The sequence below is a fragment of the Pygocentrus nattereri genome, chromosome 15 (genome assembly GCF_015220715.1).
Source record: "Pygocentrus nattereri isolate fPygNat1 chromosome 15, fPygNat1.pri, whole genome shotgun sequence".
Lineage (NCBI taxonomy): Eukaryota > Metazoa > Chordata > Actinopteri > Characiformes > Serrasalmidae > Pygocentrus > Pygocentrus nattereri.
The window spans coordinates 14857363-14875948 of record NC_051225.1 but is presented as its reverse complement, the minus strand read 5'-3'; the positions used below and the strand labels follow the sequence as shown (position 1 = coordinate 14875948).

Here is an 18586-nt window from a genome sequence, read left to right as displayed (position 1 = left end):
GTTGCTGCCATGTCCAGACTGCTTCCCATCGCCTTGTTGATGCTGGTCACCCAAATGGCCACCTCCCTCTTCCTGCCTGACTCACCGGAGCTGAGGCGACTGCTAAGCCGCTACGAAGATGAGCTCGAGCCCAACAACACGGCCTCGGCCTCGCGTGTCCGCAGGGCCATCCAGTGGTCGGACCGAGAGGAGATCCTTGCTCTCCACAACAAGCTGAGAGAAGGCGTTTACCCCACTGCTTCTAACATGGAGTACATGGTAAGTACATTATGTTTTTAGTAATCTCAAAGATTTTCTTATGTGCTTTCTGATGCGTTGACATGCTGTTATTTATAAAGTGTCTATTTTTTATATATAACTGTACGTCAGAAAGCACAAAACCACAGACGGGCCCAAACATTTATTACATACATTTATCACCTAAGAATAGCTCGGCCTATTGCATTGAAGTCCCTGTAGATAATAATAACTAGTATGTAATAAGTCTGGGACTTTAAGGGGTTAAAGGGCCTATATCCTATATTTTCTAATATTTTTTTTCTTTAAGGTCCACATATGATGTTTGTGTGGTTATATGTGCTAAAACAGTCCAAATTTATTTTTCATCTTGTCATCCAACCTCTTCTTTTTTATTTAAGATTAAACAGGCTATTTTTGTTATTGTTCCTTTAAGACAGATACATGTAAAGGCAACAGAGCTGTTTGGCTGTCCTGCATAGAGCCTCATTAAGGAAACTTGGTCTGAAATACTTTTTATGACTTTGGTGTGAGTGGGTGGAGCTCAACTGAATAGGTATATATATGACATCACAAAAACAATTCATTTTAACTGATGTTTTTGCAGTGTCTGTGTATACACACTTTTGAGTTTTGAAACTTTAGCAGTGTTTACATACTTTATTAAACACATTTAAATTGGAGCAACAGCTTGAAGTGTAATGATTTAGGCCTGCAATCCATGCAGTGCTGACCTGGCAGTTAATTCCTTCCATTATTAGCCCAGGTAAGTCCAGTGCAAAATGTCTTGCCTAATCTAGCACAATTTGGCTCAGGGGAGGGAGGATTCAGTGAGCAAATCTGCACATGAAACGGCAAATACAGTATGAGGTGGATTATGTCCAGCAGTGAAGCTGGTGTAGCTTTGACGCCAGCCACTCATGCAGACTATTCTAAACAGCACTGCTGAATTATAAACAGATCCAGTACAGTCTGATGCTGTTTGTGATCTGCGTCACACTGCTGATGCAGTCACCTCTTCACTGGGGCTGGAAGGCTCTCAGGAGAGTCTGTCAGGTGCTTGAGTTTGACCCAAACGTGAGGAACTGTGTTGATTTTATTGCGATCTTCATAGGAAAAGATGAACTCACGAAGGGAGGCTGCCAGTGTGGAGCTGCGTGGCCTGCTTTACTGTGGAGATAATTACCCAGAGTCTGAGCTGCATGCTGAGAGAGCCAGACAGAGAGAGAGAGAGCCCTGCCAGGGGAGAATTCAGGGCACTGCAGGCACAACAGAAGAGGTTTACTGTCACACTTTACTGTAAGGTGCTGTAGGATATCAACTGACATAACCCTGCATAACTGTTTATAAATGCTTGTTCCAATATGCGTCATTTGCTATAAAGGTTACATTGGCCGATTTTGATCAAAGTCAGCTAAAGTAGCCTTTATGACAGATGATACCTGTTGTAATAAGCATGTATAAAGCACCCTACAGAAAAGTGTTACCAGGTTTACTTGCTGCTTTTCTTAGCTTTTTTTTCGGTAACAGGTGTTCAGTGCAACGGCTTTGAGAAATTGAAGTACAGTACTGAGTATAGTTTTGAGAAATTGAAGTACAGTGTTGAGAAATTGGAAAAAATGAAGAAGCATCCCTCACTTCCTATCTTTCGTGGAAACCATCAGTCAATTCATTCTGGAATGAAACTTCCAGAAATAGGAACAGTAGCTTAATTACAGTCAAGGCTTATTTCCACACTGTATATTTTGCACATAGTATAATTATGCATTTGTCACATGTTAATGTTGATATTTCTATGTTGATATATGCTATGATGAAGTCTGTGTAGTGTATAGTTCGAGCTCTGAATCAAAAATCATATTGAACTTATGTGAATCATTGCACTCCTAATTTTAGTTTATTAAAGTGACAGTCTGGCAGAAAAATCCTAGTGTACAATTTGGCCTTACCCTAAATGTAAATGATCAGCTAAGACACATTTAGTGTCTGAAGTTTACTCCTGCAGTTCTGCACTGGAGCTATGAGTGTAGTATAATGGAAGTCTATGTCATCCCAAAAGATTCCTTTATTTTTAACTACATTAGCTTCATAGCTCAAGTGCGAATCTGTGTCTGCTTTTGAGGGAAAGGGGAATGAATGTGATTTTCTCAGAACTGTTCCTCTCAAATCTCACATTGTGGTTTGATTATATTATTTCATGCAAACATTTATATCCTTGAAGCCAGCAGAGAAACCCCAAGAGCCAGGAGAGCTGTTCACCCTTCATAATATACAAGGCTTTTGGTTTCACAGATCAGAGTTTCAAAACATGCTTCGCTATTGGCCTTTGCATCTGTGTGATGCTGCTGAGGAAAGAACCAAGCTTCCATCGATTTTAGAGTAAATAAAGTGACTGTTGTATTAAAAGAACAGGGTGTACAATTAAGGCAAAAACTGGAGAAAATAAATGGAGACAGAAGAAATTTGAAGTCCATGTTCTCCAGAGAGAGGCTGAAAGAACACAGTGTTAAATGGAGTGTTTGGTAGCAGAGGAGGGAGAATTTTAGTTCATGTGGTCTGCTCAGTCCAGCAGGTTTGGAGCCGTCCCCCACAGGCCCAGTCCCGTGCCAGGTCTCAGTGAATAAGGCAGCGGTTTCAGTATGCAGCGCACAGGCTGGAGCCAGCCAACACCTCCACACGGTGGATACTGCACAGAACAGGGGTTATAGAGTGTGGGTGTACATTTAACACCATGTTGGAAATTTACTGAGCACACTGAGGAGGCACAGGGAACTGTATGAATGGAAGAGGTGGAAAACGGCCTCCCTTCCTCCTCAGATGGAGAAATGAGCCAGAGAAATGAACTTCGTTTATGCCTGATTGCATAGGATTTACAGTGGAGAGAAGCCAGGCTCTGATGTCTGTGTTGGTATAAACACTGTATTTTTATTCTATCGGGCCTCAGTCCCATCCAAATTACGATGGCAGCTTTAAATGGGCAGCAGAGCTTCATGAATGGTGAAGCGTGCGTAGTATTTGGCACCCTGTAGGTGCATTTTGTGTGCATATTTGCATAAAGGCTGAGGTGTGCTGGTTGTGGCACTGTACTACAGAGATGTTTCAGCTGTGTGTGTGTGTGTATGTGTGTGCAGGTATGGGATGATGAACTGGAGCGTTCAGCTACACACTGGGCTGAACAATGTCAGTGGGAGCATGGGCCACAGGACCTGCTCATGTCCATTGGCCAGAACCTTGCAGTGCACTGGGGCAGGTATGGAAACACACACACCCACACTTAAATGGTGATATTAATGAACACTTCCTTTGACTCTGACTTTTACTTTAGCTGAGTAACGCTCCTTAAACTGACTCTGACTTTAACCTCAGTAACAAAAGATCTTTTGGCTCTTTAGGTATTGCATCATTTTTGGTAAGAACTGCTTGTTTTTCTTGCTTGTATTTGCCAGATGTTCTCACATCTGCACTACAGATCAAAAGTTTGGAATCACTTGTCATGTTAATGGTCTTTGTCATTGTAAATACATGGTGTCCCAAAAAAATGGACATAATTTGAGATGTGAATTTCTGAGTAACCACATGTCGTAGGAAAATGAAATTAAACAGGCTTTGTGTTGAATGAAATTCATTTATCAAAATTCTAACAAGAAATTCAGAGGGATGTAGATTTTAGAACTGATTTCACAGCTTCACATATGTTCAATATGTGCATCGCCTGTGATGTGACACATGTCAAGTCGGTAGTCCAGCTCCTGCCAAACACACTGTGTTTGTGCCGTGTCCAAATCTACTTTCCAGTTGGTGCATTTTTATTGAATTTTTTTCCTAAATGTGTGCTGCACACTCTTGTTTGACTGTGTTTGAGCATATTCTAACACACAAAAGGCCTTTTCATTTCTAGTGGGAAAAAATACACATTGAAAATTAAACTTGGTTAGGTTTTACACATTTTGTTAAAATTTGAGGTCATTTGAGAAAGAATTGGTTGTTAATAGACTATGAAATGATGTCAATTTTTGGGACACCCTGTACACTTATAACTTGAATAATCTAGGTTTTAAATAGCAACTGTTTTTGTATTGGTTTTACTGTAATAACATTTACACTGTGTTAAAATCTCAATAGAAATGCTCTAAAAAACATGCAAAAACATCTTCCAATAATATCAAATTGAAGGAATTTTTTTTCCTGCTGTAAAATTTACATTTTGGAGATGCAAGGTTTCAAAGGGTCCCTTTCATTCCGTATTTCAAATTGAGAACAATTGAAATTGAGATTTGAGATTCAATCGCCACTTGAAATGCAAAGCATTCTGGATGTTCATTTATTAAAGCTGCACTATGTAAAGAAGTAGCATTACTGAGTCAGGACGGAACAAAACATGGTGCCTGTGTGCTGATGCTCACAGTAGAGCCTTAAGTAATCCATTTAAAGTCAGAGGTATCGAGTCAGATTACTCGGGAGTTTTTCACAGGAGTTTATACCAATGAAGATATGACAATAATTCACTTACATTGTTGGAAGACCTGATATTCATTAAACTTTGACTGAGTTCTCTTTGAATATACTTTCCATGCTCACAATATTCAGATTCCTAAACTCAAGCTAACCGACATTATTAAATGTTCTTTTGGATGTTGCATGCAATTACTCACTTCCACCAGAGAGGTCTACAAATCCCCAAAACTTGCACAGTGCTGCTTTAGTTAATCATTCTTGATGTTGCACATACATATACACGGTAAAGCTTTGTTCATCATTCTTTCCCAATTTAGAATTACTGTCTTCTAGCACCCTACAAATTATTTGAAAAGTTAAACAGGACATGTTAGAATCCTTTTAAATGTATTGCCAATCATTTTTTAAAATGTATGTCACATTTATTGTTTCATATAACTGAAAACACTGATTTCAAACTTCTGAGAGGTGAATGGTGGTGTGCAAAAGTCAGGTTGTCCTATCATGAGGACATGTGGTCCTTACAAAGGGCGAAATACAAATGCTCACACATCCACACTTAGTGCCTAGGCCTCTGGAATCTGAAATAATGAACTGCAGAAGGAGTGTGTTTTTCTAAAGTATATCTTAATTCTCTGGATCAGCACATAACACTAAAAATACATTTCCTGTAATATTATGAGAAGTGTTTTAGGTATAAATCACAAAGGCCTTGAATTTTTCACTGTTTACACAGGCTTAGCTTGCAGCCTTACATCTGTTCTCTAAGTAAAAACAGCAGTAAGGATTTCAGCAGCATGTTCACACACAATGTACATTGTGGAACCTGTTCTGTGTGTGGCTGGGAGCACCTTCTACAGATGAAAAGTCTCTTTTTTCTCTGCCTCTCTCACCGTTCTCTCCCAGCTTGGAGCAGGTGCCATTCCAGGACAGTTCTCATTCCTATAACCTTTCTCTCTCTCGTGATGGCAGTGATGAGTGCCCCCCCCATCCCCTGGTTTCAGGACTTGCCGTATAAAGCAATGTTTATAGTAAGCAGGCATAACTGATTAGGTCAGGGGGATGAGGCATATTTACACTGGAGAAATAATCTGGGCTGAGAACAGTGAACAGTGCGTCTGTGTGGTGCGTCAGTGGGCTACTCTTCAGATAAATGCTGACTAGGGCTGCACAGTATGGACAGAATACTACAATTGCTGTTATACTGCTTCATATTGCAATTGCATTACACATTGTAATATATAGTATATGGCCAAAAGTATAGGGACTCCTGACCATCACACGCTTACAAATTTGTTGAACAGCCCATTCCAAATTTCTGCAAATTTGGAGCTGAGCTTCCCTTTGCCACTATAATAGCCTCCACTGTTTTGAGGTTTTCCACAAGATTTTGGAGTGAATTTCTAGGAATTTGCGCCAATTTACCCAAAAGGTCTTCACTGGGGTTGAGGTCATGGCTCTCTTTGCAGGGCACTGGAGTTTCTCCACAACAAGCTTGTCAAACCACTGTCTTTAAGCACCTCGCTTGTGCACAGGGAGGCAATCAAGATGGAACAGGAGCTGGTCTTCCCCAAACTGTTGTCCTGAAGCATGTAATTGTCTTAAATTACTTTGTGTGCTATAGTAACATTATCCTTCTCTGGAACTAAGGGGCTGAGCCCAAATCTAGACTATTATCCTTCCTCCACTAAACTTTATTGTTGGCACTGTGCATTCCAGTAGGTAGTTTCATCACTCCAGAAAAAACATTTACAGTGCTCTAAAGTCCTGTGGTGCTTTACACCACTCCAGCCGACACTTGGCATTGTGCATAGTGATCTTCCAATGTACAGTTCTTGTACTGATATTGAGGCATTTTGGAAATCTGTAGTGAATGATGCTTAAGTGCTAGACAGCCCCGCTCTGTGAGTTCGATGTGTGACTAAGCTGTTTTTGCCTTTAGATGCTTAGATTTAAATTTTTCATAATGGCACTTACAGTTGACTGGGGAAGATCTAGCAAAGCAGAAATTTCATTAACTGATTTGAAGCAAATCATCTGTATGACCCATTTTATTGTCAGTGTTTGTCTTTTAAATTTGCATGGCTATGTGCTTGATTTTATAGATTTGTTGAAAGTGACTGAAACACCTGAACTCTGCTATTATTACTTTTGTCCATATAGCATATAAAATGCACTGATGCATGAATAATGTGTCATGACCTGCTTTTATTAGAGTACATGAATGCCTTGATTAATCGAAGCACCCTCAGAAACCTTGATCTGCAACTGTGATAAGTCAACAAGCACACACTGAAAATCACTGACGGCTCATTGGCATTTTGCAGTCTTCTGCAATATCAGGACTGCTCAAGACTGACATTTGGACTCTTAATGCCCGGTCAGATTGTAGCATTCAGGGCCATTTGTGCTCTTGACTGATCCTGTGTCCACTCTGATAGGTATCGTTCTCCTGCCTACCATGTCCAGGCCTGGTATGACGAGGTGAAGGACTACACCTACCCTTACCCACACGAGTGCAACCCCTGGTGCCCCGAACGCTGCTCTGGGCCCATGTGCACACACTACACCCAGGTGAGCATTTGTGAAACAGCTTCTTTAACAAATAAAGAACCAAGACGAATTCATGTATTGATAGTGACCTCATGGTATATGTGTGTCAGTAACAATAGGACCCAACCACTATGAAATTTCTGTGATTGACAGAGATGAAAACTGATAATATGACCAATAATAACCATAATAACCACAATTGTAATGTGAGTGTTTATGTAGGCCTACTATACAAATTGTTAGCATTATTGGCCCAGTCAGGCTTGAATTACTAGCCTTATTGCTCAATTCTGATTTTGTTATTGCTCCCTTGATTGTTCCCTGGCATGAAAGTACCCACATGCATTTAATTTTTTTAGATCAATAAAATCACGTGCTTGACCCACATGTTCACATGTGACACTGGAGGATGACGACAGTCATGTGGACACTGCACAGTGAAGCGTAATGTAAAAATAAACACATGAATTCTGATCTGACAGTTCTCATTAGTTGCATTGCTTAAATTTAGTTAGAAAAAATCTCAGTTGAGCCTTTGGCTCTAAAAAGATCTGTAATTTAGGAAAAACAAAAATCAGCACATTCAAGCCTGTAATTTCAACACAGCCTTCTCCTGCGTAGTGCTCTCCCCATGGTCATTTTAACAGGCAGCATGTGTGACCTGCACACGTGTAGAGGTAGGTATTCTGGGACTTTTCCTAAAAACAACATGTGCTCTGCAGGCCTGACCTCTGGAGCTCATTAGCAAGGGAGAAAGAAAAGAGAGAGCAAAGAAGGATGGCACAAAAAATAGGTCTGGCTCTGTGAATGGAGGGTGTCATACATGTTTTCATATCTTTGTGGAAAAATGAGGGAAAACTTATTATGGGAAAACCCTTTTAATCCTAAGCTTCTCCAAGTAACTACTGTGACTTATTTGGTAACAACTATGAAACAAACGGGCCTGCATGTCATCATAGTCAGAACAATAACTTATATCCCAATTTTTTTCTTTTTTCTTTTTATTTTTTTACATGTTATGATGAATGAACTGATAAAAAAGCTCAAAAATTACTTAAAAATAAAATCTTGTTACATTCACTTCAACTGGAAGTTAGGATTGTTTGTCCTTCTCCTGTAAAAGTTTTGTTCTGACAGCAATTACATAGGTCCTTCATGTTTAAGGTGTTACCCAACAGTCAGTAGTTGGCTATTGATCACCCATTATGAAACTATAAGAAATTCTTGATATACACGTACTTATGAGTGCACACATCAACTGAAATCTTTATTAATGTGAAGAGATATTAAAAAGTGCTCCTTGACTGCAAAGCATAAAAGCATGTGTATGAAACAGCCCAAAAGGGTATGTATAAATCAAGACGCTGAGGCCTATATTTTCATTATTATATGACAAAAAATTAAAATATTGATCAAATGACTGGAATATTTAATGACGAGCTACTGAAAGTTCTTTATTCTAGAGTCTGAAAGTAATGTTTCACTCATTACTAGACCAAGTTAACAGGAACACAAAATGCCATGACTTTAGTTAGCTTTGGCTTAGTTTATCTTAGTAGGTCTTAAAAGTTTCCTCACACCACCAAACATCACAGTCTCTATTGAAGAACATGGATGAAATAGTTGTCTTATCACTTGTGGATGTTTTTATGCGGTACGTCATTGTTGTTATGCTGTTATCCTCTTGGTTGTTTTTAAGCATTTTTTGGCAGTCATATTTCTCGAAGCTAATTGCTGATTGCATTCTCATGCATACAGTTCATGCATCATGACTCAACTTCAGTGATAAACCCACCTATTCAAACAGGAACTGTCTTTTTACTGGAAATGACATCACATCAAATCAGCTTTTTTTTTTTTAGCTTGTTTAACATTTGTTAAACATTTTCATCTCTACTTTGTAGTCATGTCATATACTTCTTCCAAAACATATGGAAACTTGTGATTGTAGTAGCACAAAGAGAGGACAGAGAGAGAGAGAGAGAGACAGAGATAGAATGTAGCACATAGGGGAGTGTGTGAGCTCTAGAGTTTTGTCCTTTCAGACTTTACTTAGCAGCTGGGATGGGTTTGTGAAAACACTCTCCCTCTGAAAGCAGGTCACTAGCATCTGGAAGCGGTTCCCAGACTGCTGGACCATTTTCTTTTTTGACTTGAATACCTTTGAAGAAGCAAAGGAGACAAAGGAGCTGTGCCAAGTCACCATGCACGGATTCCCCTGCTCCTCTGCCCACTTCTTGTCTCTCTCCAGTGCTTCTGGTGGGGGTAGCATGTTTACAGGGACTAAGGTTCTGCCCTGCTATCTTCTCAGTGTCAGTTCTTTCCACAAGGATCAAACTGGCTCTTAACCTCAGTGCAGAGATGCGTGGAGGGAGAGGGGAAGGCGCTTAGACCAGTAGTTTTGCTGAATAACTATGCCATGGCCGACATTGCTGTGGCCTCTTCCTGGCCCCGGTATAGGAAGTGCATTCCTCAGAGAGAGAATGGCTTTTTTAGCCCCTGCTCTGAGGGACTGCATGCACACCCACTGTGCAGTTTAACTGCATGTGAGAGAGAAAGCCCTGAGTAAGCAGTTCCCATTCATTTACTGGTCAGACGGTCATGGCTTGTGCAGTTTTGGTGCACTTGTTGAACCCTGATGTACTTGTTTTAACCAGGAAAGGCCCCAGCATCAGCTTTGAGTCAATGGACTCCACTATTGCTTTATTTGTATGGAGAGTAAGGATGATTGTATAAGTTCACAGGAAACTGACACTGGTTACACTTGAGCTGCAGCTCCTTCTGCTCTGAATGAAAGTGGGCAGTCTCTCCTCTTAGCCCCCATGGGCCCTTCAATCTGGCCATGCTGGCCCAGCTAAGGTAGTAGCTACTTCCTGCTGCAGGAGCAGGGCCAACCCAAAGGGGGGAACGAGAGATATAGGCAGAGATAAAAATACAAAGAGGTCAGTGCTCTCAGGCCTGAGCTCTTGCCTCAGTGTGTACTTTCAGTTCTAGAGCACTAGACCATGGTTCACTACCAGGATTCTGGCTCAGGTGACCAAAGTTTTGGTGCTCTGTTTCAGAGATGGGCTTTGAGTCAGTAAATCGAACCCACATGAGTCACATGCCGACTGACTCGATTCAGAATTGGCTCACAACTTGACTCTAGACTGAAGACTTTGAAGTCATTTTTGTGAAAAGCTACTTCATTCTCTTGCTGCTCAAAGCAGTGTGGTGTTCGTTGTGGACTCAAAAAACAAGGATTTTTATTATAACCTAATGTAGCACTTGGTTAGAAAAACGTTCAATCTGAAATGTTCAATCAAACAAAATCCTATATGCAGTCAGTACGGCACTTCAAGTAACATGCAAAACATGAATTTTAGAATATACCCAAAAAGAACACCCAAAAAACAATGGTTAAATCATAGTTTAGTTAGTATGCTAGCTAATCTCTTTGTTTTCAGGAAGTTACAGATAGCTTCTAAACAGTAATGAGTTGAGACCCAAGACTTGACCCGCTTGTGAACATCTCTGCTCTGGTATTTTAGGACTGACTTTTGCTGACTCAGCAACATCGTACATGCTAACCCCCGCTTCATATTAGTTCACATACAAGAATGAAGAAGAATTAATACTTCATTCATATCAAACTGAAAAATAAACTTATATTCTAAATACATACTAAGGTAAACACTAACACAACAGCCTAATTAATTATGGACATTCTAAATAGAAACTTTAAAGAACTGAATTGCATATTGTTGATGTTTTGGGTTTTTTTTGGAAGCAAAACCATTATTAATTACTTTTGGAGACCTTGTCGGCTCAGGGACCTTAAGAGACTGCTTATACGCACATAGCAAGCAAGTTTCAGGAAGCCAGGAAACAGCTGAGCAATGTCAGGAAGCTGTTTGAGTGACAGCACAATGCTCTCATGATTTTATTCAGACTATTGCAGTGATGGACGTGTCTCTTTTGCAGTTGGTGTGGGCCACCACCAGTCGTGTGGGCTGTGCTGTACACATATGTCCACGCATGAACGTGTGGGGGGAGATCTGGGAGAATGCCGTTTACCTTGTGTGCAACTACTCACCAAAGTAAGGCCTGTACACATCTCCTGACAAATTTATCCACTCCTTATTATACTACGGTATCTTATCCTGGTCTATATGAAATTATTTGATTTGAAGGTGAGAGCCCATGCTTAAAGACTTTTGGACTGTAAGAACATTCCATCTGTTCCGTCTGCTGGAAAATAGAAAAATGATCAGACAAAGAATAACTTGCAAGCCAGTTATTGCCAGACTATCCTAATGATTTAATTGCAGGCGGGAATAGGAGGCAGAATCTTCCGTAGAGCTTGGAGGGTTTGTGATAATGTGCAAATAGCATTAAAGCAGTGTGCTCAGTCAAGCCTGCAGGCTATATAATTACTCTCAAACTGCTGCTGACCCTTTTGGGATCTCCACCAGGGGAAACTGGATTGGAGAGGCTCCTTACCAGCATGGACGCCCATGTTCGCAGTGCCCCCCCAGCTATGGAGGAGGATGCAGAGACAACCTTTGCTACAAGGGTAAGCATTTATCTGCAAGATGACTGTGACTCATAATCCAGCATTCTCTGAAGACTGTTTTTTGCCTTAGTACATGACACAGCAGTGACTATGAGTAGCGAAGTAATGCTTGACATTGTTGCCGTCTTCATAAAACCTCATATCTCTCAAATGGGACTGTCTGCATTAGTTCATGTCTTCAAGCAATGTAAAGGATAGATGTCCAATTACAGTGAAGATATAAAGCTCACTACATGGTTCTGAATTGCTTTCAGGAGACCCCGGACATCCTGAGACTCCAGATATGAATGAGGTGGAGAAGGCCCAGGTGCCACTGCAGCCTCGGACCACCCCATCCAAGCCTAAACCCAAGCCTGCTGCTCCTAAGAAGCCCTCATCACCCAAGGACACTCGTACCAATTTCCTTGGTAAGTGTTGCAAATGTATTTTTGTGGAGAAACAGTGTTGGAAATGCTTTGATTGCATTTACCTATGTAAACATATGTTAACTTAGCATTATTTCCCCTACAGCTCAAAATATCAAGTGTGAGACCAAAATGAGGGATAAGTGCAAAGGAGCGACCTGCAACAGGTCAGTAATGGCTAATTTAACATTCAGCGATAATTATTGCATAGATCTCTTACTGAAAGCATGTCTCGTGTTTGTTCAGATACAACTGCCCAGCCAACTGCCAGTATAGCAAAGCGAAGGTGTGGGGCACATTGTACTATGATGTGGTAAGTCAGTTTACAGCCTATACAAGGTCTGTCAGTGTTTTTAGAAGTGTTTCTCAGTCTAAGCATCCACTTTCCTGGTTCATACAGCAATCCAGTATTTGTCGTGCTGCAATCCACAACGGGGCCATTGACAACAGTGGTGGTCTGGTGGATATCGTACGGAAAGACAGCCTTCCCTTTTTTGTTAGAGCAACAAAGAATGGCGTTGAGTCTTTAAGGTATGCAATGTTTCTGCCTATTACCTTTTATGGTCATGGAGTAGTTCACCAATACAGCACTGTAGTTTATGTATCTGCTCTATTATAAATACTTAATTTGCTTTCCTAATTTTCCTTTGACAGTAAATATAAACCTGGCAATGCATTTGCTGTTTCGAAAGTGGAGAGTAAGTAGATCGATTTTCTCGTAAATTAAATGCAAATGTTTTTTTTTTATTCTGAAGATAAAAATTTTATATGAAATTTTTCTCTTTCTCTTCATAGTAAAGTCAGTGGACTGTTACTCCACTGTTGCTGAGCTTTGCCCATTCACAGACTCTTTCTCCTATTGCCCAAGGTACAGTGCCTCACTACTCTTGTCCCACATGTACAAGAGCCCCAATCGTATACATTCTTTCCCATGATAATTTATTTTGGAAAAGCTTTGAAATCTTTCTGTAAACTAACTTTGCATTTCATTTTTGTCCTGTTCAGGGTGTACTGCCCAGCTAACTGCAAGAATGAGCCTTCTTACTGGGCTCCCGTGATTGGCACCAACGTTTATGCTGATGTATGTAGCTCCTCTTTGACTTTCTACAGCCACACAGTTAAGAGGGCTTAAGTGAGCATGCAGTTTTTGTGGTAGGGGTCCATCAGTAGTGTGAACCCAGAGAGAATGTGACTTAGAAGAGGTGGTGAGCTTCTGTGTGGCCAGCAGACCTCTCCTTGAGCTAGGACTGACCACAGAGCTACAGCTAAGGAGGTTATGCTGACTGAGCCAGCCCTGGAGCAGCCTTGATCTGAACTGGGGAGTCTACTCTTAGACAGCAGCTGGGGCAGTGCCATACACTCTGAGTTTCCCTCTCCGAGTCACTGGCTTATGCAGTAATCCCTTCCAAAAGTACCGTGTGAGCCTTTTTGCTCACATTAGATTAAAAGCTTAAAAGTCCCACCTTAATCACATCAATTGCTCCTGTGTCATTACAATCATTTCTGTCATCTATAAGTCGCTTGTAAAGCTATCAAAACAGTGGTCATTAATTCGTTCACTCTGAAATGAATAGTACTACATGTCTTTCCAAATGTACCCCATCCCCACCCTGAAAACGTCTTGCCTCTGACATATCCGTCCTCATCGTGTGCTGAAGCACTAGATGGCTAATGTTTGTCTGAGCCCATGACCTTGGAATGAAAGCTTGCATTTGCTGTGGGTGAACTTGGATGAACTCACTGCCTTTTGGCCTATCCATCGCATTCCATTGTAAAAGCGCTGTGCCCTTCCAACTGGCCACAGATCAGAGCTGTCTCTCCAGGGACTCAAACAAAAGCTAATTAAATCTGGTAACTCGCTGGCCTGAAACTAGTACATAGTATATAATGAAGCTGACCTTTAAGGAAAAAGTGCTGTCCTTAATGCATCAGCAATGAGATGATGGTATTGATATAGCATCAACACTCAGACGGGGTGGATGTGTCACACTTTAATTACTTGGGTGAGGGGGGTCAGGGTCTTAAGGGGGCCACCACTCTAGCAGGCCTGCATTTTCTCTGAGCAGGGAATGCAAGGGTTCTGGCCTGGCTTGAACAGAGATGAATGAGACCTACTTCAGACTACAGATAAGGCCTGTGAGTGGTCAGGTTCTGGAGCCAGACTACCAGACTGACCCAGAGCTTGTCCTGCTATAAACTGCGTCATTACACTTGCTGACCCATGCAGTGATGTCATCTGTCTGGGTTACCCTAAACCAGAGGTCCAGACCTTGACTCCAGTTTCCAGTCCTATAATCACTGGAGGTTAATTGAACTGATGGATAGGCCACCTTGTGTTTGCCTGCAGGTCGTTACAAACTCCCAGACTGGAAACTAGATTCAAGATCCAGATTTAAAGACCTCTGCCATAGACTGAGGTCATATATTTGCCTCTTGGGCAGTGGTTCCTTCTAACAAAGTGCTGTTTAATTAACTGATCAGTTGAATCTGGAAAATGGCAAAATATGCAAAGCAGTGACAGTCTGTTCCTAGACGAAGATCATTCACTGTCTTTTTGACCATTACAAACACATGGGATATGTTATGTTGAGAGCAGCAGATGCATGCATGTGTCAGCGTAGTATATGTAAAACCACTGGCATGAAGGTGAATGGAACATCAGCCAGAGTAATGGAACTGCTGATGACTATGGCACTAAAAGAGGTTGGAAGAGAGAGCATGGTCACTGAAAGAAACCTCTTTTGTGTCCCTGTGTACAGAACTCCAGTATCTGCCGGGCAGCTATCCACGCTGGAGTGATCAAAGCCACCGGAGGCTATGTAGACGTTTTGGCTCTGGATAAGAAGAAGAGCTATGCTGGCAGTCTGAAGAATGGCATTCAGTCTGAGAGGTACTTGCCCCTTCTCTGTTCTCTCCTCTTTTCTCCTCTCCTCTCCTCTGCTCGTCCAGTAATACAGTCCAGTTGTTAGATGCCTGGGCTGGGAAGCTGCAGGGGCCAAGTGTGCCTGTGGCACGTTAGTGGTCTCAGAGTAATGGTGTGGTTTTCTCTGTGTGCACGGACCACACATGGACATTTGCTTACTCTAGCCCTGCACTTCAATGGCGTATGCAAAGTGCTGTGTGGGCAAAATCGGCTCCAACCCAGTGAAATCCGACACTGCACCCCAACATCCTCTCCCTCTTTGACCAGATCGATCTGCCATTCAGTGCGGAGAGCTTGTTCAACCAGGCTGTAGGCACAACTCAGTAAAGCAAGCCAAGCATAGCCTGGATGTCTTTTCCCCACGTCGGCCCATGTCAGGCCTGTGACATGATGCAATCCTTGGGAAACGAGGGGCAACCGCTCGTGTGAACTATGCCTTATTAACAAGAAAATAATCACACACTCTCCAGTTACCAGTGGGTGGAAAGCCGTCGGGGGCTGACTCAGTGGTTCCCTGGCGCAGATAATTACGGCTGATCCGAAGCCAAAGGCCTTCATTCTCTCCCACTGTTCTCCAGCATGGCGCAGCATGCAGGCCACTCCACTAATGAATTAATAACAAAGGTATAAGGCCAAGTACAATAGTCAATAGTAGTGGTTGGAAAAAGGTTAAATTACTCTGAACAGGACCACAACACCAGTAACAATGAGCCTGTGTTAATCACATTTCCACATCCATTCCTCCTATGATTAGTCTATGAAATGGACGAGGTAAACGTTTATTACATGGCATTGACTTCACTAGGCTGGCACATAATGAGTAAAATCAACACTGGGCAAACATTCATTAGAACAAACTAAACAAAATAATAATAATTTATTGTATTTCCTCAAATCTCATCACGTCTCATAAATTGTGTTTTCCTTTATTACAAATCTAAGTCGTCTTCTGTTACTGAGACTTCATGATGCTTTTCTCTTTCCTTCTCAAGTAAAACCCAGGCAGAGGGAGGCGCCTTCCGTGTCTTCACCGTCCGAGAGTGAGCTCATATGAGCAGGGCTTACTGTCATCTGTTCCAGGGGCACACAGGGTCCCCATCCAGTCTGGAAGGACAGAACATGTCAATCTGTTTAGTACCTTGGCCACCTCTTCCAACATTTTCTCTCAGTCTGAGAGGTAGTGGAACCACACCTAACAGCTGGACCTCCTCCTCAGCCAATGAACAATCTCCTTCTTACTGTCAGCTGGTTAAAACCAGGGAGGCTTCAATGCTTTCCTGTTTATGCATTTTCTTAATGCCACTCACAGTATATAGAAATATGGATTGTGGCAACAAAGGACAATATAACAGCAGTGCTGTGTTTTTTTTTTTGTTTTGTTTTTTTTCTTTTTTTACTTTCACACATCATTTCCAATTAAGTCCAAGTATCTGTTTTCATTTTTATGTACCAGAAATCTTTGATCTCATACACAGGAATGTATATTGGTCACACTGTATTTAATCATTTTGTACAGATCCTTTTATTCAGTGATTTGCCTGATTTCTCTAGCCATTTCTTTTGTTTTATGTTCCAGTTTGGCTTCAAGTCGTTTCTACGTTGTTATGACCCTGCTGTGTTTATGTAGTGGAGGGTGGCATGCGGTGGTGGTCCGTGTCTGGGCAAATGTATATTATGTGGCCTTTGTTCTTGTGGGCAGAGAAGTCTTCAGAAGATAGACAGATGCTCTGCGTAGGAACAAGAAAGGGGGGTGGGGCAGGGTTGGGGGGGCTTCTTTCCAATGTAAAGAGACCTTTCCTGTAGAATTCTTCGGAGCCTTCCAGTATCAATAATATGCAGGAGTTTCAGGGAAGGTGCAAAAACATTGAAGCAGCGTTCAGTCCTAAAAGAAGTCAGAGGCACTGAGTGCACATAGAAGCAGGACCTTCACAATGATTGCATGGCTGCTTTCGTACTCCAGACACTTGTTGGACAACTTACTGTTTCCTAGTTTTGATTCTAACTTTTCTGTGGAAAAGAATTTAATCTAATTCTAGGTCTATGAGATGGGCCCACCTGAGACATTTGAATGTCCATTACAATATAAACTTTTCCCATTTGGTAACATGGCCCAGAGGCACACTTGACTGCCAAGAACACTTGTGTCAGTTTAGCTTAGCTTTCAGTTCTTGCATTTGGGAATGATTTGGAAAATACACAGTTCATGTAGAACATGGATCTGTAGAAACCACTCATCCACAGCATTGTAATGAAAAGATACTTAACCTAAAGGCATGCAGCGAAAGAGGCTCTGGCTATCTCAAGCATTCATTTTCACATGATTTATTTCTTATCGAGATTATGTTACAATCATAACCAAGGATTTGGCGTCTATGTCAGTGTAGCTTTCTATCCCTCCTTAAGGCCGTACAACAGTTTAGTTTAACTACCACTTATGAAGCCTTCATCTGGGCCCCCCCCCTTCTCTCTCTCTCTCTCTCTCTCTCTCTCTCTCTCTCTCTCTCTCTCTCTCTCTCTCCCTCTCTCTCTGTCTCTCTTTCTCTCTCTCTCTCTCTCTCTCTCTCTTACTTTCTCTCTTCATGGGCTACCTCAGTCTTGCTGCAGCATTAGGTTAAAGTACATGGGACGTTTAGGGAAATCATAACTGTCTGTACAGCTTTTTGCAAATGTGTAAATATTATGATTTATTATTTCATTCTGAAATAGTTGTGGATATAAAGGTATGTTTTTATGAAGGTGTATGTTTTTGTGTCCTTTTTACTGTATAAATTTTCTATTATTAAAAGGTTTTACACGTATCATATGACAAAAATGAAAAACTACAAATGTATATTTCTCTTCACAAAAGCTGCAGCGGTGCCTTAAGCATGATTTACTCAATGACTCCAAGGTTTTGTCGCACCGCAGTCATTTGACTTGGCATAAAACACAGGCAGTAGTTGGTTTTGCACAAAATTGAAAATAAAGTTTATGATATTACCACGGTTGATGGAGATTCTTTGTCTTGCTGTCCAATGAATTGCATGGAGTTTGGGGATTAGATGCCATGTGAACTGGGAGACCATTTTAGACCACCCAAACAAAGCTAGGCAGCTAACTTTGGATGCTTAGTATAAGCCACAGTACATCACATTACCTTGTTGAGCCCATAGGGTGCCATGAGAACAGCATATTGAAATACAAGGCAGAAAAGAAATGGTTCATGTTGGTCTGTTTCACTGTCGTACTTACCAAGGCTGTAGTGAAAGGCCTCTTGCCACAGATCAAATGGAAAGACATCTGAGTGAAGTAAGGTAAGGATTTTGGTATGACTGGGATGTGGGATCAAACAAACAAAAGGAAATATGAGATCGAGTGCTCCATTGAGAAAGGGCCGTGTTTCCATGCATTTGCTATTTAGGACAAAGAGACTTTAGCTTAGCTGAATTGATGTTTTATTTAGGTTGGCATTTGGTGTGG

The 18586-nt window shown here is 41.4% G+C and overlaps 1 protein-coding gene across 1 annotated transcript in view; it reads left to right on the top strand.

Annotated features, from left to right (window-relative positions):
* Positions 1-18114, top strand: part of crispld2 (cysteine-rich secretory protein LCCL domain containing 2) — a 21278-nt gene extending 3164 nt beyond the window's left edge. Inside the window, exons 2-15 of the mRNA XM_017700697.2 lie at positions 1-258; positions 3369-3487; positions 7134-7266; positions 11209-11324; positions 11700-11800; positions 12055-12207; positions 12311-12371; positions 12451-12517; positions 12605-12735; positions 12859-12902; positions 13000-13072; positions 13210-13285; positions 14964-15094; positions 16120-18114. The exon at positions 1-258 is cut by the window's left edge and continues 71 nt beyond it. Of these exons, the coding sequence (XP_017556186.1) occupies positions 10-258; positions 3369-3487; positions 7134-7266; positions 11209-11324; positions 11700-11800; positions 12055-12207; positions 12311-12371; positions 12451-12517; positions 12605-12735; positions 12859-12902; positions 13000-13072; positions 13210-13285; positions 14964-15094; positions 16120-16171 (1506 nt within the window). The 5' untranslated portion in view covers positions 1-9 and the 3' untranslated portion in view covers positions 16172-18114. The remainder of the gene's footprint in view (positions 259-3368; positions 3488-7133; positions 7267-11208; positions 11325-11699; positions 11801-12054; positions 12208-12310; positions 12372-12450; positions 12518-12604; positions 12736-12858; positions 12903-12999; positions 13073-13209; positions 13286-14963; positions 15095-16119) is intronic.
* Positions 18115-18586: the final 472 nt, after the last annotated feature.